General features: G+C 36.0%; 1 protein-coding gene across 2 annotated transcripts in view; it reads left to right on the top strand.

Moving 5' to 3' along the window:
- LOC111149292 (protocadherin 7) overlaps positions 1-15284 on the top strand; it is a 431882-nt gene extending 416598 nt beyond the window's left edge. Inside the window, exon 3 of one of the 2 annotated variants that reach the window (XM_022506280.1) lies at positions 14632-15284. In XM_022506280.1, the coding sequence (XP_022361988.1) occupies positions 14632-15008 (377 nt within the window). In that variant the 3' untranslated portion in view covers positions 15009-15284. The remainder of the gene's footprint in view (positions 1-14631) is intronic. The other variant, XM_022506281.1, reaches the window with a different exon arrangement.
- The last annotated feature ends 467 nt before the right edge of the window (positions 15285-15751 follow it).

Raw genomic sequence — 15751 nt, 5'->3', positions numbered from 1 at the left:
ACTGAGCCACCCAGGCACTCCTTCATGCCAGCTTTGTTCCGTAAACTCTATCTCTTCTTTGCTCTCCGTATTGGAATTTTCACTGAGTTCCTCCGTCCTGCCATAACAAGTCCTAGTTCCACTAGTCCTTGGCTTATTTGCAGAACAGAGAAGCCTTGTAAATTAGCAAGATTCCCATCAAATGATTCCCTCAAGTATTTACAGAATATGATCAAGTGGTTAATACAGTTCACATACATTTTAAGTATGTCATTTAAAAGAAACTGCCAAAGCATATGTTTTCGTGTTGATTTTCATTCTTCTGAGACTTGTAGTTTTATCCTTTTTGTTTCTTTTAGAGAAAGATTCCTTTGAGGTGTACAAGACACTGGCCAGTACACAAAAGCTTTCTAAAATTAATTCCCTCCAGCTAGTCTTCTCTGCTTGAGAAGCATCTGAAGAGCCAGTGAAGCTAATTCATTGAACACATGAGAAAGTCTGTTTGCACCATGAAACCTGTTTTCCTATGTGATGCCCACTGCTGGCAAAGTCAAAATTGAAAACATTGGGAGAAAAAATTAAAAAAAGACTTAAATAACGAGCATGCACAGCAGATGGTGGGGATAAATAGCTGATCGTCACTGTCTGCTAATCTCACTGTACTGCCTTTGCGTTGTTGTGGTACCATAATTTCACCACGATTAACTATGAAATTATGTTGGACTGTTAAGCTCTGATTCATGCTTTTCTTAAGTCATCTGCAGAAGACATGACATTCTAATTGCACTCGTGAATTTTTTACACTATGAGTTTGTTAAGTGCAGACACATTGTACTTAAAAAAAAAAAAGCTTAGATGTATGTAATTTGACATTGTGATAGATTAATACTTAAGCATTAGACCAGCAGTACAATTAGACAGCTTAAATGTGTCCTACATCTTAATGTCTATATGACTTTAAGAAGTCACATTAAGTCCTCCTTTTTGAAAGGGTCCATTGCCATTTTGCTGATTGAAATAAATCAAAGTCTATCAGAGGATTTAAGAGAATTACGAGAAAGCTCATCACAATTACACATAATTCTAGAAAATTGGAATCTAGGGAATTAACTATAAATTCAGAATGTCTCAAGGTAAGAATGTATTTACAGTAGACTTCTTGAAGTGGTTATTGAGGATGTGACTAGCTTCTATTTTTTGAATTATCTGAATTCCTTTTTAATAAGGATAAAACTTTTTGTCTCTGAAGTATCATTTGAAATGACAGTTAAAAGCACAATTTAAAATTCACATGACATTGTGGGCATATTAAAATTACATTTTGTATTAGATATGATACGATATATAGCTTACTCAGAAATAGGCAAGAATACACAGACTTCCCTGTGATATGATTTAAATTATAGACTTTCAGTAGTTTTCAGTGTGACCCAAAATAAAAATTCCATTTTATACAGGGACCAAGTATACACATATAAATATTTATACTCATATAAAAAAAAACTACAACAACAATCTTCACAAAATAATGTGTCTCTGGTATATACTGATTATAACTTCCTAAATGGGTTCAAGCACCAACTAGTGAATCATGGTCTTAAGTTAGAAAAGTACTTATCTTAATTACTTATGATCCTACCTTCTTAAAATGTACCCATCAGGTTGCCACCAAAAGGCAAATAAAATTTGCTGAATTGAAATAGGTTGGCACATGCCTATAATAGTTCTTATTAAAATACACCCACATCACAAAGAATGAGAGAAAAGAACCTTCTGCTTTTCGCCTTTGCCATCACATAGAACACCATTTTCATGACTCCTTGTTTTGAAGATATTCATTTATGATAGAAGTTATGTATAAGCCAAAAATAAATTTTATTTCCCAAGTTTATTATTGAAAAATTTGTATAACTGCCAGCCAGAAGTCCTGACAACACTAAAGAACTCTAAAATAGCCACCATCCATAAGCAAAGAATCTAAACAAATTAGTTATGGGGTTTATGGGGTTTTCCCATTAGACTTACTCTTCGTACCTCCTCCTGCCTCCGCTGAACCCACCAACCCTGCCCCAGGCTGTTTTGTGAAGATGACATTTTGTTCTTTAAAATATATCCATGGTTTATTTGAATCAACTACAATGTTCTGTTAGAAAACACATCAAAACTGGAGAAACAGGCCCTGAAAGGGGATAAGGAGAGTGCATAGTAGAAAAGTTTATTCAGATCTTCAAATACCTAATAAACAAAAATCACCTTTCTTTTCTGCTTGGCTAATTACATGGAGAAGAAGTCACAATTAGGCTGCTAAGAAGAAATCTCGAAGGAGACATCTTGGAACTGGATTGTGAATGGTTTGGTGGGGGATAGCTGGGTGACAAGGTGAGGAATAATAGAAGAAGCAACACATTAATATTGTGAACACAGAGGCTTTCTGGAAAGGACAACTGCTTTAGGTCTGGTATAAGGCATGAGCATGGGGTGCCTGGGTGGCTCAGTGAGTTAAGCCTCTGCCATCTGCTCAGGTCATGATCTCAGGGTCCTGGGATCAAGCTCCACATCAGGCTCTCTGCTTGGCAGGGAGCCCGCTTCCCTCTCTCTCTTCCCACCTCTCTACCTACTTGTCATCTATCTCCCTCTGTCAAATAAATAAATAAAATCTTTGGAAAAAATGTACTCAAGTGATAAATATCAGGAAGTCACAAAAAACCCACATTCAGAGCAGTGTGATGAAGCCTGATGAAGCCCTCTTTAGGGTCATACCCTAGTACCTTCCTTTCCTTCTTAGATAGTATGCCAAATGTCTGTTTTATTTCTCTCTCTCTCTCTCTCTCTCTCTCTCTCTCTGTTTTTGGGAATCACACCACCCACATAGAGAATGGTTTAAAGTGATCTCTCTGGTAATGATCCCAGAAACAGCTCTCACTGAGGGATGGAACAGGAGAAAGTTATCATTCAGAAAAAGTGAATTGTTAGTACCTTCCAGGACAAAAAAGAAATGGGACTTTGTTGATTGGCCATAAATAAATCACTGAGACAATCATATACTAGGATGTAGTGAAATTTTCAAAAGTGCAAAATGAAAATTCTTGGCAAATACTCAAAATTTAAGTAAATATGACTCAGTGAAAACTTAACAAAACAAAAATATTCCATTCTATTTCCTCTCATGGATGAAATCTGGCTGGTAAGGGTCAAATATATCAATTCTGCGCTGTCCCTACTCTAACCAGAAAATAGGTGGGAGTGTGCATTAAGTTCTTCTTGAAACTGTAACAGAGTACTACAAATTGTCTTAGAAAAGCAAAAATGTAACCTCTTATAGTTCTGTCGGTCAGAGGTTTGACCGTGGGCCTCCTTCCTGGGTTAAATCAGTCTCTGCAGGGCTGTGTTTCTTTCTAGAGGCTGGAGGAGACAATCTGCTCCCTTTTCCAGTTTCTAGAGCCTTGATTTGTAGCCTAAACTCCTAAAATCTCCCTATTTGTAGGTCAATATATTAACAACCTCAACACCATCTGACACCTTAATTCCACCATCCCTTCTAAACTGACATGTTCATAGGTTCTGGGGATTATGATGTTGGGTCCTTGGAGGGATCCTTTGCTCTTCCCCACCCCAGAAGCTATGCAGGGCGGCTCTCGCTGCATCACATGGACAATCAGAAGTGCTTCCAAATCTGTGCAGCACAAGAAGGTATAATGTAAGCAGGAGAGGATCTCTAGAGCTCCCCTGTCTGCCAATCACAGGCTCCAAGGGAGGTTCAACAGTGAGACTTTGCCACTCTCCGAAGAAATAGGAAGTAAATAAAGGAAAACATTTCAATGAGCAGCAAAAATCAATGAAGCAAACTGATCCAGTGTTACTTCATTGATTTCCCCCACTTTAGCTGCTCTTTGAGTCCTGTTTGCAAATCATCAGAGAACATTGCCTTCCTTCTCTTTCCTTTTATTTACCTGCTCTGCTCTCCCAAGCTCTTCAACACTCTTTTGGTCCTAATTGTGATTGCCAAATTTAGTTTCAACTGATCAACTTATTGACCACACTAAGGAGCCAGCATTCCAGCTGTTTTAAAACTCTCCCTATAAATGGTGTTTCGGCTCCCACTAAAAGCTTTCAAAACCTTATCTCTCAATAGTACTACAAAACAAAGTTTTTGTGAAAATTTCCTTAGTAAGGAACACAAAGGAGAAACTTTTCGTCTTTGCCCCAAATCACAATAACTAATGGGATTCTATTACTGCAAATCTGTTATTATGCAAGTACTTCCAAACAGATTAGCTTTTCTGTATGACTAGTAAAATATTTCAACAGGTAGTCCAAGCACAGAGTTTGAGAATATATTTGCAAATGGCCATATCATTAGAATAATTGCAGAGTTTCTCAAGATTTCTACACTAAGGGAGAAAATGCGTGGCTACTGTTTTTTGTTTTTTTCACATTAAAAAAATTATATTGCTTCAGTAAATCTAAATTGATATGATTTGTCCCTCTGTAAAAAGTAATCACATTTCATTGCAGTTCTACTTCATACATGATTTTAGCTTTAATATAATTTATTTTAGACTTCACACAAAATAACACATAGAAAAAGATACTTAGAAACACCTTCTATCTCATTATAGCCACGGTAGTGATGGTCTTCTTAAGACATTGCCACATACCAAATTAATTTGTTTTATTATTTAACATACTTGCATTAAGTATTTAGACATTTAATGCTAGCTCCTTATTATAGGAACTATTTGTTAACTTATCACTTCCTTTTAAAAAAAAAGTGCTTTGTTGTGGTTTATGTTGGAGGAAAGAAAGTTTGAGAAAATAATATCTATTAATTGATTTTTTCAATTTTCTTTTTTTAACTTCTTTATTTGTATAGAATTATGTTATGTGTAAAGGAAAGATAGGATGAACTCTCCCCTCAAGAACACAATCCAAAGATAATATTCTTATAGTTAATAGGGCTTTTGTGTACTATCTTCAGAATAAACATGCATTCCTAAAGACAACATTAATATTTACTGTAAGATATATATTCTACAACTTTACAGTCAATTATGAAAACCAAAGATGTGAGACCATTGCTAGAAAGTGATTCTAAGTTGATGTTTGCAACTCATATTGTGTTATCCACATCACATTTTACAGTAAGACCAATACAAAGTGGCTCACACATTTCATTAACTTAAAAAAAAAAAAAAGAAAAGAAAACCTCACCTGGATCATTATTGTTTTTGTATGAATTTTCATAATAAAGAATTCACTTGCCATCTTCTGGTAAGTGAATGAAGATCTGGTTGTTGGCAACCCCAGACACTGATTTGAAACAAATATTGGTTGTAGATTTTAGGAAAGAACATGTTTTCCAACTGACGATCAGCAATCATTTAAATCCATCCCCAAACATTAATTTCCTATTTATTTAAAGCCTTATAAATTATAGGGGCTTTTAGATGTGAACATTTACATGACCAACTTAAAATATTGACATAATCAAACCTTAATTATTTTCCTTACTTCTAAATCAGTTTCATAATTTGTTTTTATTTCTTTTAAATCTTTCTGTCAGTGTTTGTTATTTACTGCCTATAATTTCTATTTTTGGAAGATACATGTCACATTGTTAAATATTTCTTAACTTTGATTGAAATTCAAAGGGAAAAAGAATCAAGTATAAAAATATACTCTATTTCTCCAATCCCCCAGAAGGCTGGAAGTATACTGTGACCTTAACTTGGGTATCTTGAACCCCATTGAAACTTTTAAGCAATTTAGGGGGGAACATACCTACATTTATGGGAGGAGATTCTAGTTTTCATCAGATTACTAAAGTCTATGACACTCGAAGTAATTTCTAATATACCAAAATCCAAGAGACTAGAAGAAAAATTATGAAAGATAGGATTTTTGCAATGGAAAATAAGCATGAATGGTTAAAAAACCAAAACTGGGCTTTAGTGGAATAATCAATCGCTAACTTGTGAAACAGATGATCCCAGTCTTTCCCTGGGTTTTATGAACTCTTTTGATCAATATCGGAGCATCTTCCCATTTCCAGCCTTTTCCCTCCTGTCTTTCCACTCTGCTCCCTGAACACTCCCTTAACCTCCACTGCCTCTAATTTTCATGTGTGAAGAGAGAAATCAAAGTGAAACCACATCTCTGATGTACAGAAATGAATCACTCCCAGGCAGTCACCATACCTTTTTCTGCTGTAGTACAGTTTTCACGTGCCAACCAGCAAATTCATGTTTGAGTTGATTCAGCAGGACTGCTTGAGACACGGCGTGCACAGTCTCTACCATGGATGATAATGCCACATTCAGAATGACAGTGGTCTAAGCCTCAGGGCAATAAATGCTTCTTGAGATACATTCAATCGCTGTTTAACTGAGTTTAGCCTAAGGTACGGAGAAAAGTTGCTGATGCTTTCAAACATGCTTAAACATTTTAATATTGTCTTGGCATGTCAGCTCAAACTAGAACACTCTCAGGTATAAAATGCAGTGAAATCCTGTAATTATAGACCCAGAATTTCCAGATCTTTCTATAGTAGCCCTCAGCTTGAAGTTGTTAATTAAATGTGCTTACATCTCTGAAAATGTTCTTTGGAAGACTTGTACTTTCAGCAATATTAGTCAGTTTGTTACTCACAAGAAGAAGACATAAAAGAAGTAGTGTATATTATTTCCAGATCTCAGGCTGTTTATTGTAGATAATATAATATATCCAAGATCATTATCTCAGAGATCCATCACTGCATTGATGAACCCTCTCCCCACCAAAGAAAAACAAACAAAAAACTAAATGTAATTAGGTGCTTCAAACAGCAAAGACTTACTACTCCTCACATTTCTGTGGATTGGCTATGTGGTCTTCCTGATAGTTCTGCCTGACTCACTCATGAGGCTGCGTTGGCCTGGAGAGTGAAAAAGCTTACCTGGGGGTAGGCTCTGCTGAGACTGCTAAGTCTCTTTCTCAAGTAGCGTTTCATCTTCAAAGAGGCTAGATCGTGCTTTCTCTCAGGGGCAGAGATGGCAGGGTTCCAAGAGCAAACGCAAAGAAAGTTGCTAGACTTCTTGAAACCTAGTGTGGAAATAGCTCAGTATTACTTCTACCACATTCTAATCATCAAAACTGGCTCATCGTCAAGACGTACAGAGATAGAATCTACATCCTAACATAAGCACATTCCAAAGGGAGGTGTATAAGGAGATTAGAGGGATTTCTGGTCTTGTATCACAATTTGATGCAATCATATACATACATCATGAAATCTGCAGAGCTCATCTGCTGAATGGCTTTTTTGTTCCATCATTTCCCATGTATGGAGGGTACGCTGAATTTTATGTATTTGCCCTTTTATTTCTTGTCTTTCTTTGATTTAAAACCTCTTAGTTTTAGTTTATTTCTAATTTTTGGCATATCTTAAAAATGGAGTTCCTTCTTACGTTGTGGCCCATGAAGGCAAAGCAAGGTAGCTAGCCAACAACCAGTATTTTAGGGGAAAATTTCTTTCAAATGAAAATGATTCATTGTGAGGTTGATCTGTTTAGGTTGTAAAGATAGCTGCATGTAATAGAGCATTTCCTCTTTAGTTTTGAGCAAATGTAATGACTCATACCGAATGCACCTTCCCTGGAAAAATCTTAATAAATAAAGACCTGACATAGAATATACAGGATATAGGAACCTTTTTATTTTCCTACATAAATGGTAGCTCTAGTGTACTTTAGACTCTAAAGTCGTTAGTGCTACTGGAAAACTACCTCAATATATATATGGCCCTTTGATTGATGATCGGTATTAATTCCACAAAAAGTTAATATTTTAGCCAAATATATCTCAAAATTCAGAGTCCTTCATATGTTAAAAAAGGTAATATCAGGACACCTGAGTGGCTCAGTGGGTTAAAGCCTCTGCCTTTGTCTCAGGTCATGATCCCAGGGTCCTGGGATCGAGCCCACATAGGGCTCTCTGCTCAGCAGGGAGCCTGCTTCCCAGTCTTTCACTCTGCCTCCCTCTCTGCCTATTTGTGATCTCTCTGTCAAGTAAATAAATAATATCTTAAAAAAAAAAGGTAATGTCATATATTATTTTAAAAATCGAGGACTCTGAGAGTGACGTTAATTAAACATAGTATTTCTACAGGAAAACATACATATTTATACTATGTAAGGTTAAAATGAAGAAAAGTCTTGTATTGAATGTCAAGGGTATAAATTTATGGGAAAAAAACACTTTAGTTTTCAAAGTTTTTTTCAGGACACAGTTGTGGGTCAGGAATTGTGTACGTGAAGTAGCTAATATTTATTGAGGGCTATTGTGTGTCAGGAATTATTACTAATGCTTTACCTATATTAATAGACTTAATTTTCACAATAATCCTGAGAGGTTAATTTCTTCTTATACCTGTTACACAGATGAGGTAATTTATATCAATCAAGTAACCTTTTCATAATTACATACTAAGTTATAAAATTAGGATTTGAATCCAAGGAACCTAGCTCCTAAGCTTATTTCCCTCAATAACATATATGTCACTTATGGAAGACTACAGAGATGAGATAGATATAGATATAAATATAGATATAGGTATAGACATATCACCTTACATATCTTCAGGGGCTATGACCTACTATTTACTGAGTATCTATACCACACCAGAGAACAATCCATAATAAGCATTATATACATTAATTATTTTATCCCTGTAATATATAAGGAAGTAGGTCTTATTATCTCCCTCATGAGGACCTTGAGGCTCAGAGAAATTACATTCAAGAAATTACATCCAAAGTACAGAACTTATACATGATGCACGCAGAATCACACACAGCAATGTTGAGACACCACATCGCCTATTCTTTTCACAAACTCACTGTCCCATCAGGACTTGCTTAGGAGTAGCATAAGAAGACTGAATTTAGGGATGGGTGCATAGGCTATTCTTATATCCTCTTTAAGCTTGGTAGGGTAAAGTGATTTTAGACAAATTAGAACACTGTTTAGAAATCTTAAAAACTGGGGCGCCTGGGTGGCTCAGTGGGTTAAAGCCTCTGCCTTCAGCTCAGGTCATGATTCCAGGTCCTGGGATCAAGCCCCACATTGGGCTCTTTGCTCAGCAGGAAGCCTGCTTTCTCTTCTCTCTCCCTGCCTGCCTCTCTGCCTACTTGTGATCTCTTTCTATCAAGTGAATAAATAAAATCTTAAAAAAAAAAAATCTTAAAAACCCTTCGTTGTAGCCCTAGATGACACTTATGCAACTATAAATCTCCCCTTCTTCTGGAGAGTAATCAGATACTTAGAGAATTACGAACTGCTTGTTTGCGTCAGTGATTCCTACCCTGTCCATTATCTGTTACTGCTTACCTTTCTAGTTTTCCCAAATTCCAGGAACAGAAAAAAGGTAGGGATCTTTAGGTTATTTACATTAAAAAAAAAAAAAGTCTAACTCCATATGCACCTTTTGGATTTCATCCCCTCACATCTAATCTTTAGTGACTTCAATAATAATTTTCCAGTAAAGGGTTTATTTAATTATTTGTTCTCAATTGTATTAAATAAGGCAAAAGTAAATCATTTTCTGACACCTATTTTAAAGTCAAGCACTTTATTTAATCACTTGAGTAAAACAGATATTTTCATATTTCTTTTCCTAGGAAAGTAAAGGTAATGTTAAAATATTTGTTGGAAAACCATTACCAATTGTCTTTCTTTTTTCTCACACATTCTTTTGTAAAACCTTTTTCGTTGTCCACCAAATTACACCAGAATTTAGACGTGCCTCCAGAAAAAGAAATCTTTATATAACAAAAAGTCAAGAAGTATAAAAAGAAAACTAAATACTTTAAAAAGGAAGAGAAGCAAAAGGTGCCTGTATGTGTTTTTTTTTTTTTCCTCTCCAAAAGGAGAGGATAACACAATTTTTCATTGCAGAATTTTCTCAAGTAATGTTAAGAATATGCTATCGCTTGAATTTAAAGAACAAATTGTAGGAATGGTGTGAACATCTACACATTGACTAACAACTCATCACATGATCGGAGAATTAAGTAATTTGTATGTTAAATAAGCAAATTATGTATATAGCATGAAATAACTGAGCTTAAAAAAACTCACTGGAAATATTTTAAAACTAAATGCAGCATTTTCATGCCTTCTCTTAGGAGATAAAAATACCCTTGTATCTTCAGTCCCAAGCCAAGGGCCTGGAGTAAAGTGGGTGCCCAGGATTCTGGCAGAATGCATAACTCAGCATCTGGAGATCCTTACCGGTGCAGAGCTGTCTTCAAGGGTCTTAACCATACAGTTCTCTTCTGTAATAAAGATGCCCGGAATGGTTTCTGAAATGTATAGAACAGCTTCTGGGAACATGAAATGCCTGCATAAATCTGTGCTCTCCTTATTATTTCTGATGATTCCACCTATTGTCTGTCTGTCACTTCTTGTTGAGGTCACTGTACCTGCATTTCCCAGGACCAACTCATCCACCGAACCAAGTAATGGCAAATGTACCTCTATTCAGAGAAAGAGCTGGAATTCTTAAATTCTTTATCATTTCCTCTAAGTTAGGAAATATAGGGAGGTTGCACCATTATTGGCATTAAGTAGTAAAATTTGTGACTTAGCGGCATCTATTTCCTGCACTTCTCGGAAACTTTTTTTTTTTTTTCTCTTCCTTTGGAGATTCTAGCTTTTTCTTATAGCTGTGGGTAGCAGTAATTGACCTCTAACTACTCAGCTGTTACATTTTAAGAAGGAACATTGTAGTGCTATGAGAAACACTAAAGTGAAAGTCAAAACACTTAGTCTTTGGCCTCTGCTCTCCCACAGGCTGGACTCCTTACTGCTGGTATCCTCTTGCCTTTCCGCTGAGAGGAAAAGTTAAGACAGTGTGTGTGGGAAAGTATTTTCTGTGTTATAAACTCATCTAAAATTGTTTGCTATGATGATGGCTTAAAACTGTACTTTCAGAAGGAAATTAACTTGATGTCTAAGAAAGGACTGTAACTCTCCAAATAGATGTAATGAGTCAAGCAAAATAGCATAACTAGAACCTCATGAGTAATGTTAACGTGGCCATGGGATCTAATGAATTCCTATTCTGCATCCAATCTTCACCAGGTTTGAGGTGATTAAGTGGAGGGTAGGGGGTGCGGAGGAGGGCTCTAAGGAACTGATTTTATTGTGGAAAATGCTGGTAGAGAATACCATTATATTTTGATGATAGAATATTTTACTTTTCACTGATTTACTTAATGCCAGCTCACAAGAATCATAATGAACTGTTTCCCATCTTCACTAAGGTCCAAATTTAAAAGAAATAGTACTAAACAAAAGCATGAAATAATGTTCTTACATATCAAAACCACATCCTCTGTGAAAGACTGAAAGACTTTGAAAGATTACTAGTTGTATAAGGTCTGCCTCTAATTCCACAAAATAAGACATTTTAAGAGTATGTCTTTTTATGAAAGGGAGAAAGAAGTGTCTTTGATGATTTTTTAAGACCAGGTATAAGTTTTGTGTTAAAAAAATACTTACATAATTAAAATAAGAAAATATAGAACACATAAAAATACTATTCCACTCATGCCTCCCTTTAATAAATTGCAACATAATACAAATTGCATTTGTTAATCATTGGCGTTTCTTTTGAGGATTCGTTTGAGTCATCAGGATTGGAAGTTTTGATTGCTCCTGATGAATCTCTTATAGCCTTTCTTGATTATTTTTTAAATCTGATGACAAACAGTGCAACATGTCTTAGCCAATTAGGCTTGTCAACTTCCACTGTGGTCCGCAATCAAGTGTTTGACTTTGGAAATGACAGGAGATCCTTATTAAAAGTCATGCTTCTTGGATGGAGATGTGGCAGCCCACAAGTGCCTGATGGCAGAGAAGACAAGTTGCCTTTTGTTAAAAGCAATAAGAGGAAATCAATTTCAGCAGGAGATAATCCAGACGTAAGCGCTGAGGGAAGAAATTGAAGAGCCTTTCACTTCTAGTTGATGAGAAATTGAGTCAATCTAAATAAATATAGTTCCTTATGAGTAACAGAGAGTTCAGGTACAGAAGTAAAACAACAGGTAAGAGGAGTTGCTTGCATATCACACAGTTCTCTGAACTTTCTCTAAATGCATCTCAAACAAAAGAACAACAAAGTGCTACACATTTGAAACTGGAAACACAATTAATCCCTGAAAAGCAGAAAATCTGTAAATCACTGTGTAGGTAAACTGACACATTGTGTGAGACTTAAATAAAGTTAGCTGATTGTAGAACATTCTGGGCCATTTCTGCAGGGAACGACAACCACATTCAAAGAGATATTTCTTGTTTTGGTAGCTTTAGTCCTGATTATTTTCTTGTGTCTTTGATAGGCACTATCATAAGAAAAAGAAAAGTTTGAACTTGTTAAAGCAATGAAGAAAAAAAAGGAATGTTTAGAGGAAAACAGGTTTGATCTTGCACTTTGCATTTTTACAAGGGTTTTTCCTGTTCAAGGCATTTCGGTCAGCTTTAGATAAACAAAGTATCCCAAGATAGAAAATATTCCGGAAAGAACTACCACTTTGCTTATTTAAACTAACTAGATTACAAAAACCATTCATAAAATTTGCCAATAGTTTGATTTTTAAAATGCATCTAAAATGTGTGTTTGAGAGACACAGAGGGAATTCGGCATAAAAATATGAATAAGAAAGTGCTTTCACTTTTGATGATAAAATTAATAGGGTCTTCTCACTTAGAAGTCAGATAGCAACACAGCATGTGCAACGACAATAAATAATTATCTTTGCATTTTACCTTTGGGAAAGAGAAAAGAGTCTAGATTTCCTGTGAAGAGCGCTGGCATTTCCTCAGTGAGCTCTCAACACACAGTGTAAAACAATCTCAGGCCATAGTGGTTCAAAAATCAATGGGCTGACAAATGTCAATATTTCAGTTATCCTTCACGGCAGGAAAAAATGGTGTGCATTGGACTGCCTTAATCTGGGAGATTGGGCAGAGCAAAAATTCTGAAATAGCCTATACAAATGATAGTTAAAATAAGAATGTAATGTTAAAGTAGAGAGGATGAGGATGGTGGGTGGAGACAGAAACAGAAGGTATAAGTATTTGGAGGATCATTTAAATAACCCCTTCTTTAATTTTAAACCAAATCAACCCAAGATCATATATAGGCAAATCTCACTGATTCCATGGTTGTGACTGTATTTGCAGAGGTTAAATAAAATCTGTCCATCTTTTAAGCCCAAAGTCTTGTTTAAAGAAAAAAAAGTCATATTATATACATTGGAGCACAATCATATTATGTTCTTTTGTTTGGCAATAAAATAAACTAAAAATATCTTAAATGAAACCCTACAGTTATATTTTAGAATCTGTTGAGGAAGACTGCTTTTTTTTTTCCCCCTTCTCATTCTTTTTCAAATAAAAACAAAGTATGTTAAAAAAATTAATAGTAGGGGTGCCTGGGTGGCTCAGTGGGTTAAGCGTCTGCCTTCGGCTCAGGTCAAGAACTGAGGGTCCTGGGATTGAGCTCTGCGTCAGGCTCTCTGCTCAGCGGGAAGCCTGCTTCCCCCTCTCTCTCTGCCTGCCTCTCTTTCTACTTGTGATCTCTATCAAATAAATAAATAAAGTCTTTAAAAAAAATTAATAGTAATAAAATATATACTGGTTCTCCAAAGACAGACACATATTAACAATTTTACTTACATATACAGGTAATTCTTAATTTCCATCTCTAATTCTGATCCCTAAGAGCTATCTAGATATGACTTAGCTTTATAGTAAGAGAAGACATTTCCCATTCCAGTAGGTACCAACATTAATTGGGACTACATGCTATTTCATCAAAACTTTAGGAGCTTGACTGCATTTTCCCAATGCATTGCATTTCACATAATATTTCTATTCAGCAAACACATTGGCAAACGTGTTTCTATGTGAACATTTAAGAGATTATCCTACAGCACATATAAGGTCATTTGACATGGTGGTTGGGTGGTTGGCGTGGGCTGGGGTGGGATAGGTGATGATATTGCTAGTATGTTCACACCCGTAACCTACTTGTACTTTGCTTTTTTTACTTTTTACCACATGATGTGCTGTCAATTTAGGTCCTACTTCTGAGTCACCCTGATGTTTTATACTGTATTTTAAATATAAGGTTTTGCATATTTGCATTCCATGAATAATGTATAAGCAGGAAGGAATCCAATTGGCAAAAGTACATGATTTCTGGGATAATTTATAAATACAGAAAATTATCTATTTGGATTTAATAACTTTTCTTATGCATGTGGAAAAATTTATACCCAACCTAATATACATATGCGCTTTTTTCTACTTGAGAATATACACACGTCTCTGTCTTGTAACAAATGCATATGTGCCTGTCTTCTACATGCTTAAATTTATTAGTTTGTTCATTCTTCTCTTTCCATGATATTTGATGTTTTTGCAAAACCTTATCTTTAGTGGATATGAAATTAAAAACTGTTCTATGGGAATGATGAACTATGGGGTGAAGAAAAAAGGAAAATTTTATATATATATATATGTATTTCCCCCTTCCAATTTCATGCAAATCAACAAAGTCTGTTCCAGAATGTCCAACTTTAACATCTCCTTCTCCTTGAATTTCAGATTCAAGACCTCTTCCAGATGTAGCCCTGACTGGGAAGTGCACCCGTGAGTGTGATGAATATGGCCACTCAGACTCCTGCTGGATGCCGGTCCGCACTTCTCCAGAGAGGAAGAAGAGCCAGCCCAAACTCTCCACTTTCATGCCTGTTGATGAACGAGGAAGCCAGGAAAGGCTGGCCAATGGCGAGGCCGCCATCATGGGTGACCGCAACAGAAACCTTCTGAACAAAAAGTTGACCTCGTCCTATGAGACCTTCAGTGCAGCTAGTTTCAGCAAAAATGAGGAAGCCAACCCTGAGGATATTCCCCTTACAAAAACAGGGGAATACAAGCCATCTCCTGTCAATACTCTCACTAGAAGAGAAGTTTACCTGTAGGTTATGAAGAAGAACAGCAAAGTTATTTTCATGTATGAGAAGGAGAATAAGGGGCAAAAAACCTTACAAAGAAAAACCGTTTAATCACAAAGAGGGGGCTACCAAAGAGACAAAGCTTTGCCTGCCACTTCTGCCTCCAGATCAGGCCTTTAGTGATACTGTTAGCCTGATTGTAATGTACAATGTAGAAACCATCCTTGTTACTTGCATGTTTAATCCCCTCACTGATTATTCCCAACACCTGCTATCCCTCTTCCCCATCCCCCTCCAAGGAGGAAAAAAAAAAAAAAGATGGTTGCAAGTTTCTTTCATGGTAACAAGCCTGATTAGCAGAACACAACACACTCTCATTATCCCTAAGCTGAAGCATGATTTAGTCACTTTGATTTATTTCGAATGCCATCCAGCTGGTCAAAAAACAAACAAACAAACAAAAAACAAATCAGGTAAATGTATTTTAGACATACCATGAGAATATAATTAATCACCATGAAAGGCAATCCCCCCAAAATAATAAAGTCCCTGTAAAGGTACAGTTCTTATTAAGGGGGACTCTACAAGAAGAATATTGAGAATCTCACAGCTTTAAAATTCTAACAAAGACTGACAGCTAGACAATACCCAGTTGGAGATTGTAGTACCAAATTGACATACGTTGTTCTTTTCAAGTCAGGGGTATCCACTTCAATCCCATACATTCATCGAATATTCTTAGTATATACACAATCTTGACCACATGTATC

This window comes from Enhydra lutris, unplaced genomic scaffold, assembly GCF_002288905.1.
Source record: "Enhydra lutris kenyoni isolate GAN:26980312 unplaced genomic scaffold, ASM228890v2 scaffoldscaffold21, whole genome shotgun sequence".
In the NCBI taxonomy this organism is placed as follows: Eukaryota; Metazoa; Chordata; class Mammalia; order Carnivora; family Mustelidae; genus Enhydra; species Enhydra lutris.
The sequence above is the reverse complement of the archived record's forward strand: the minus strand, read 5'-3'. Positions and strand labels throughout refer to the sequence as shown.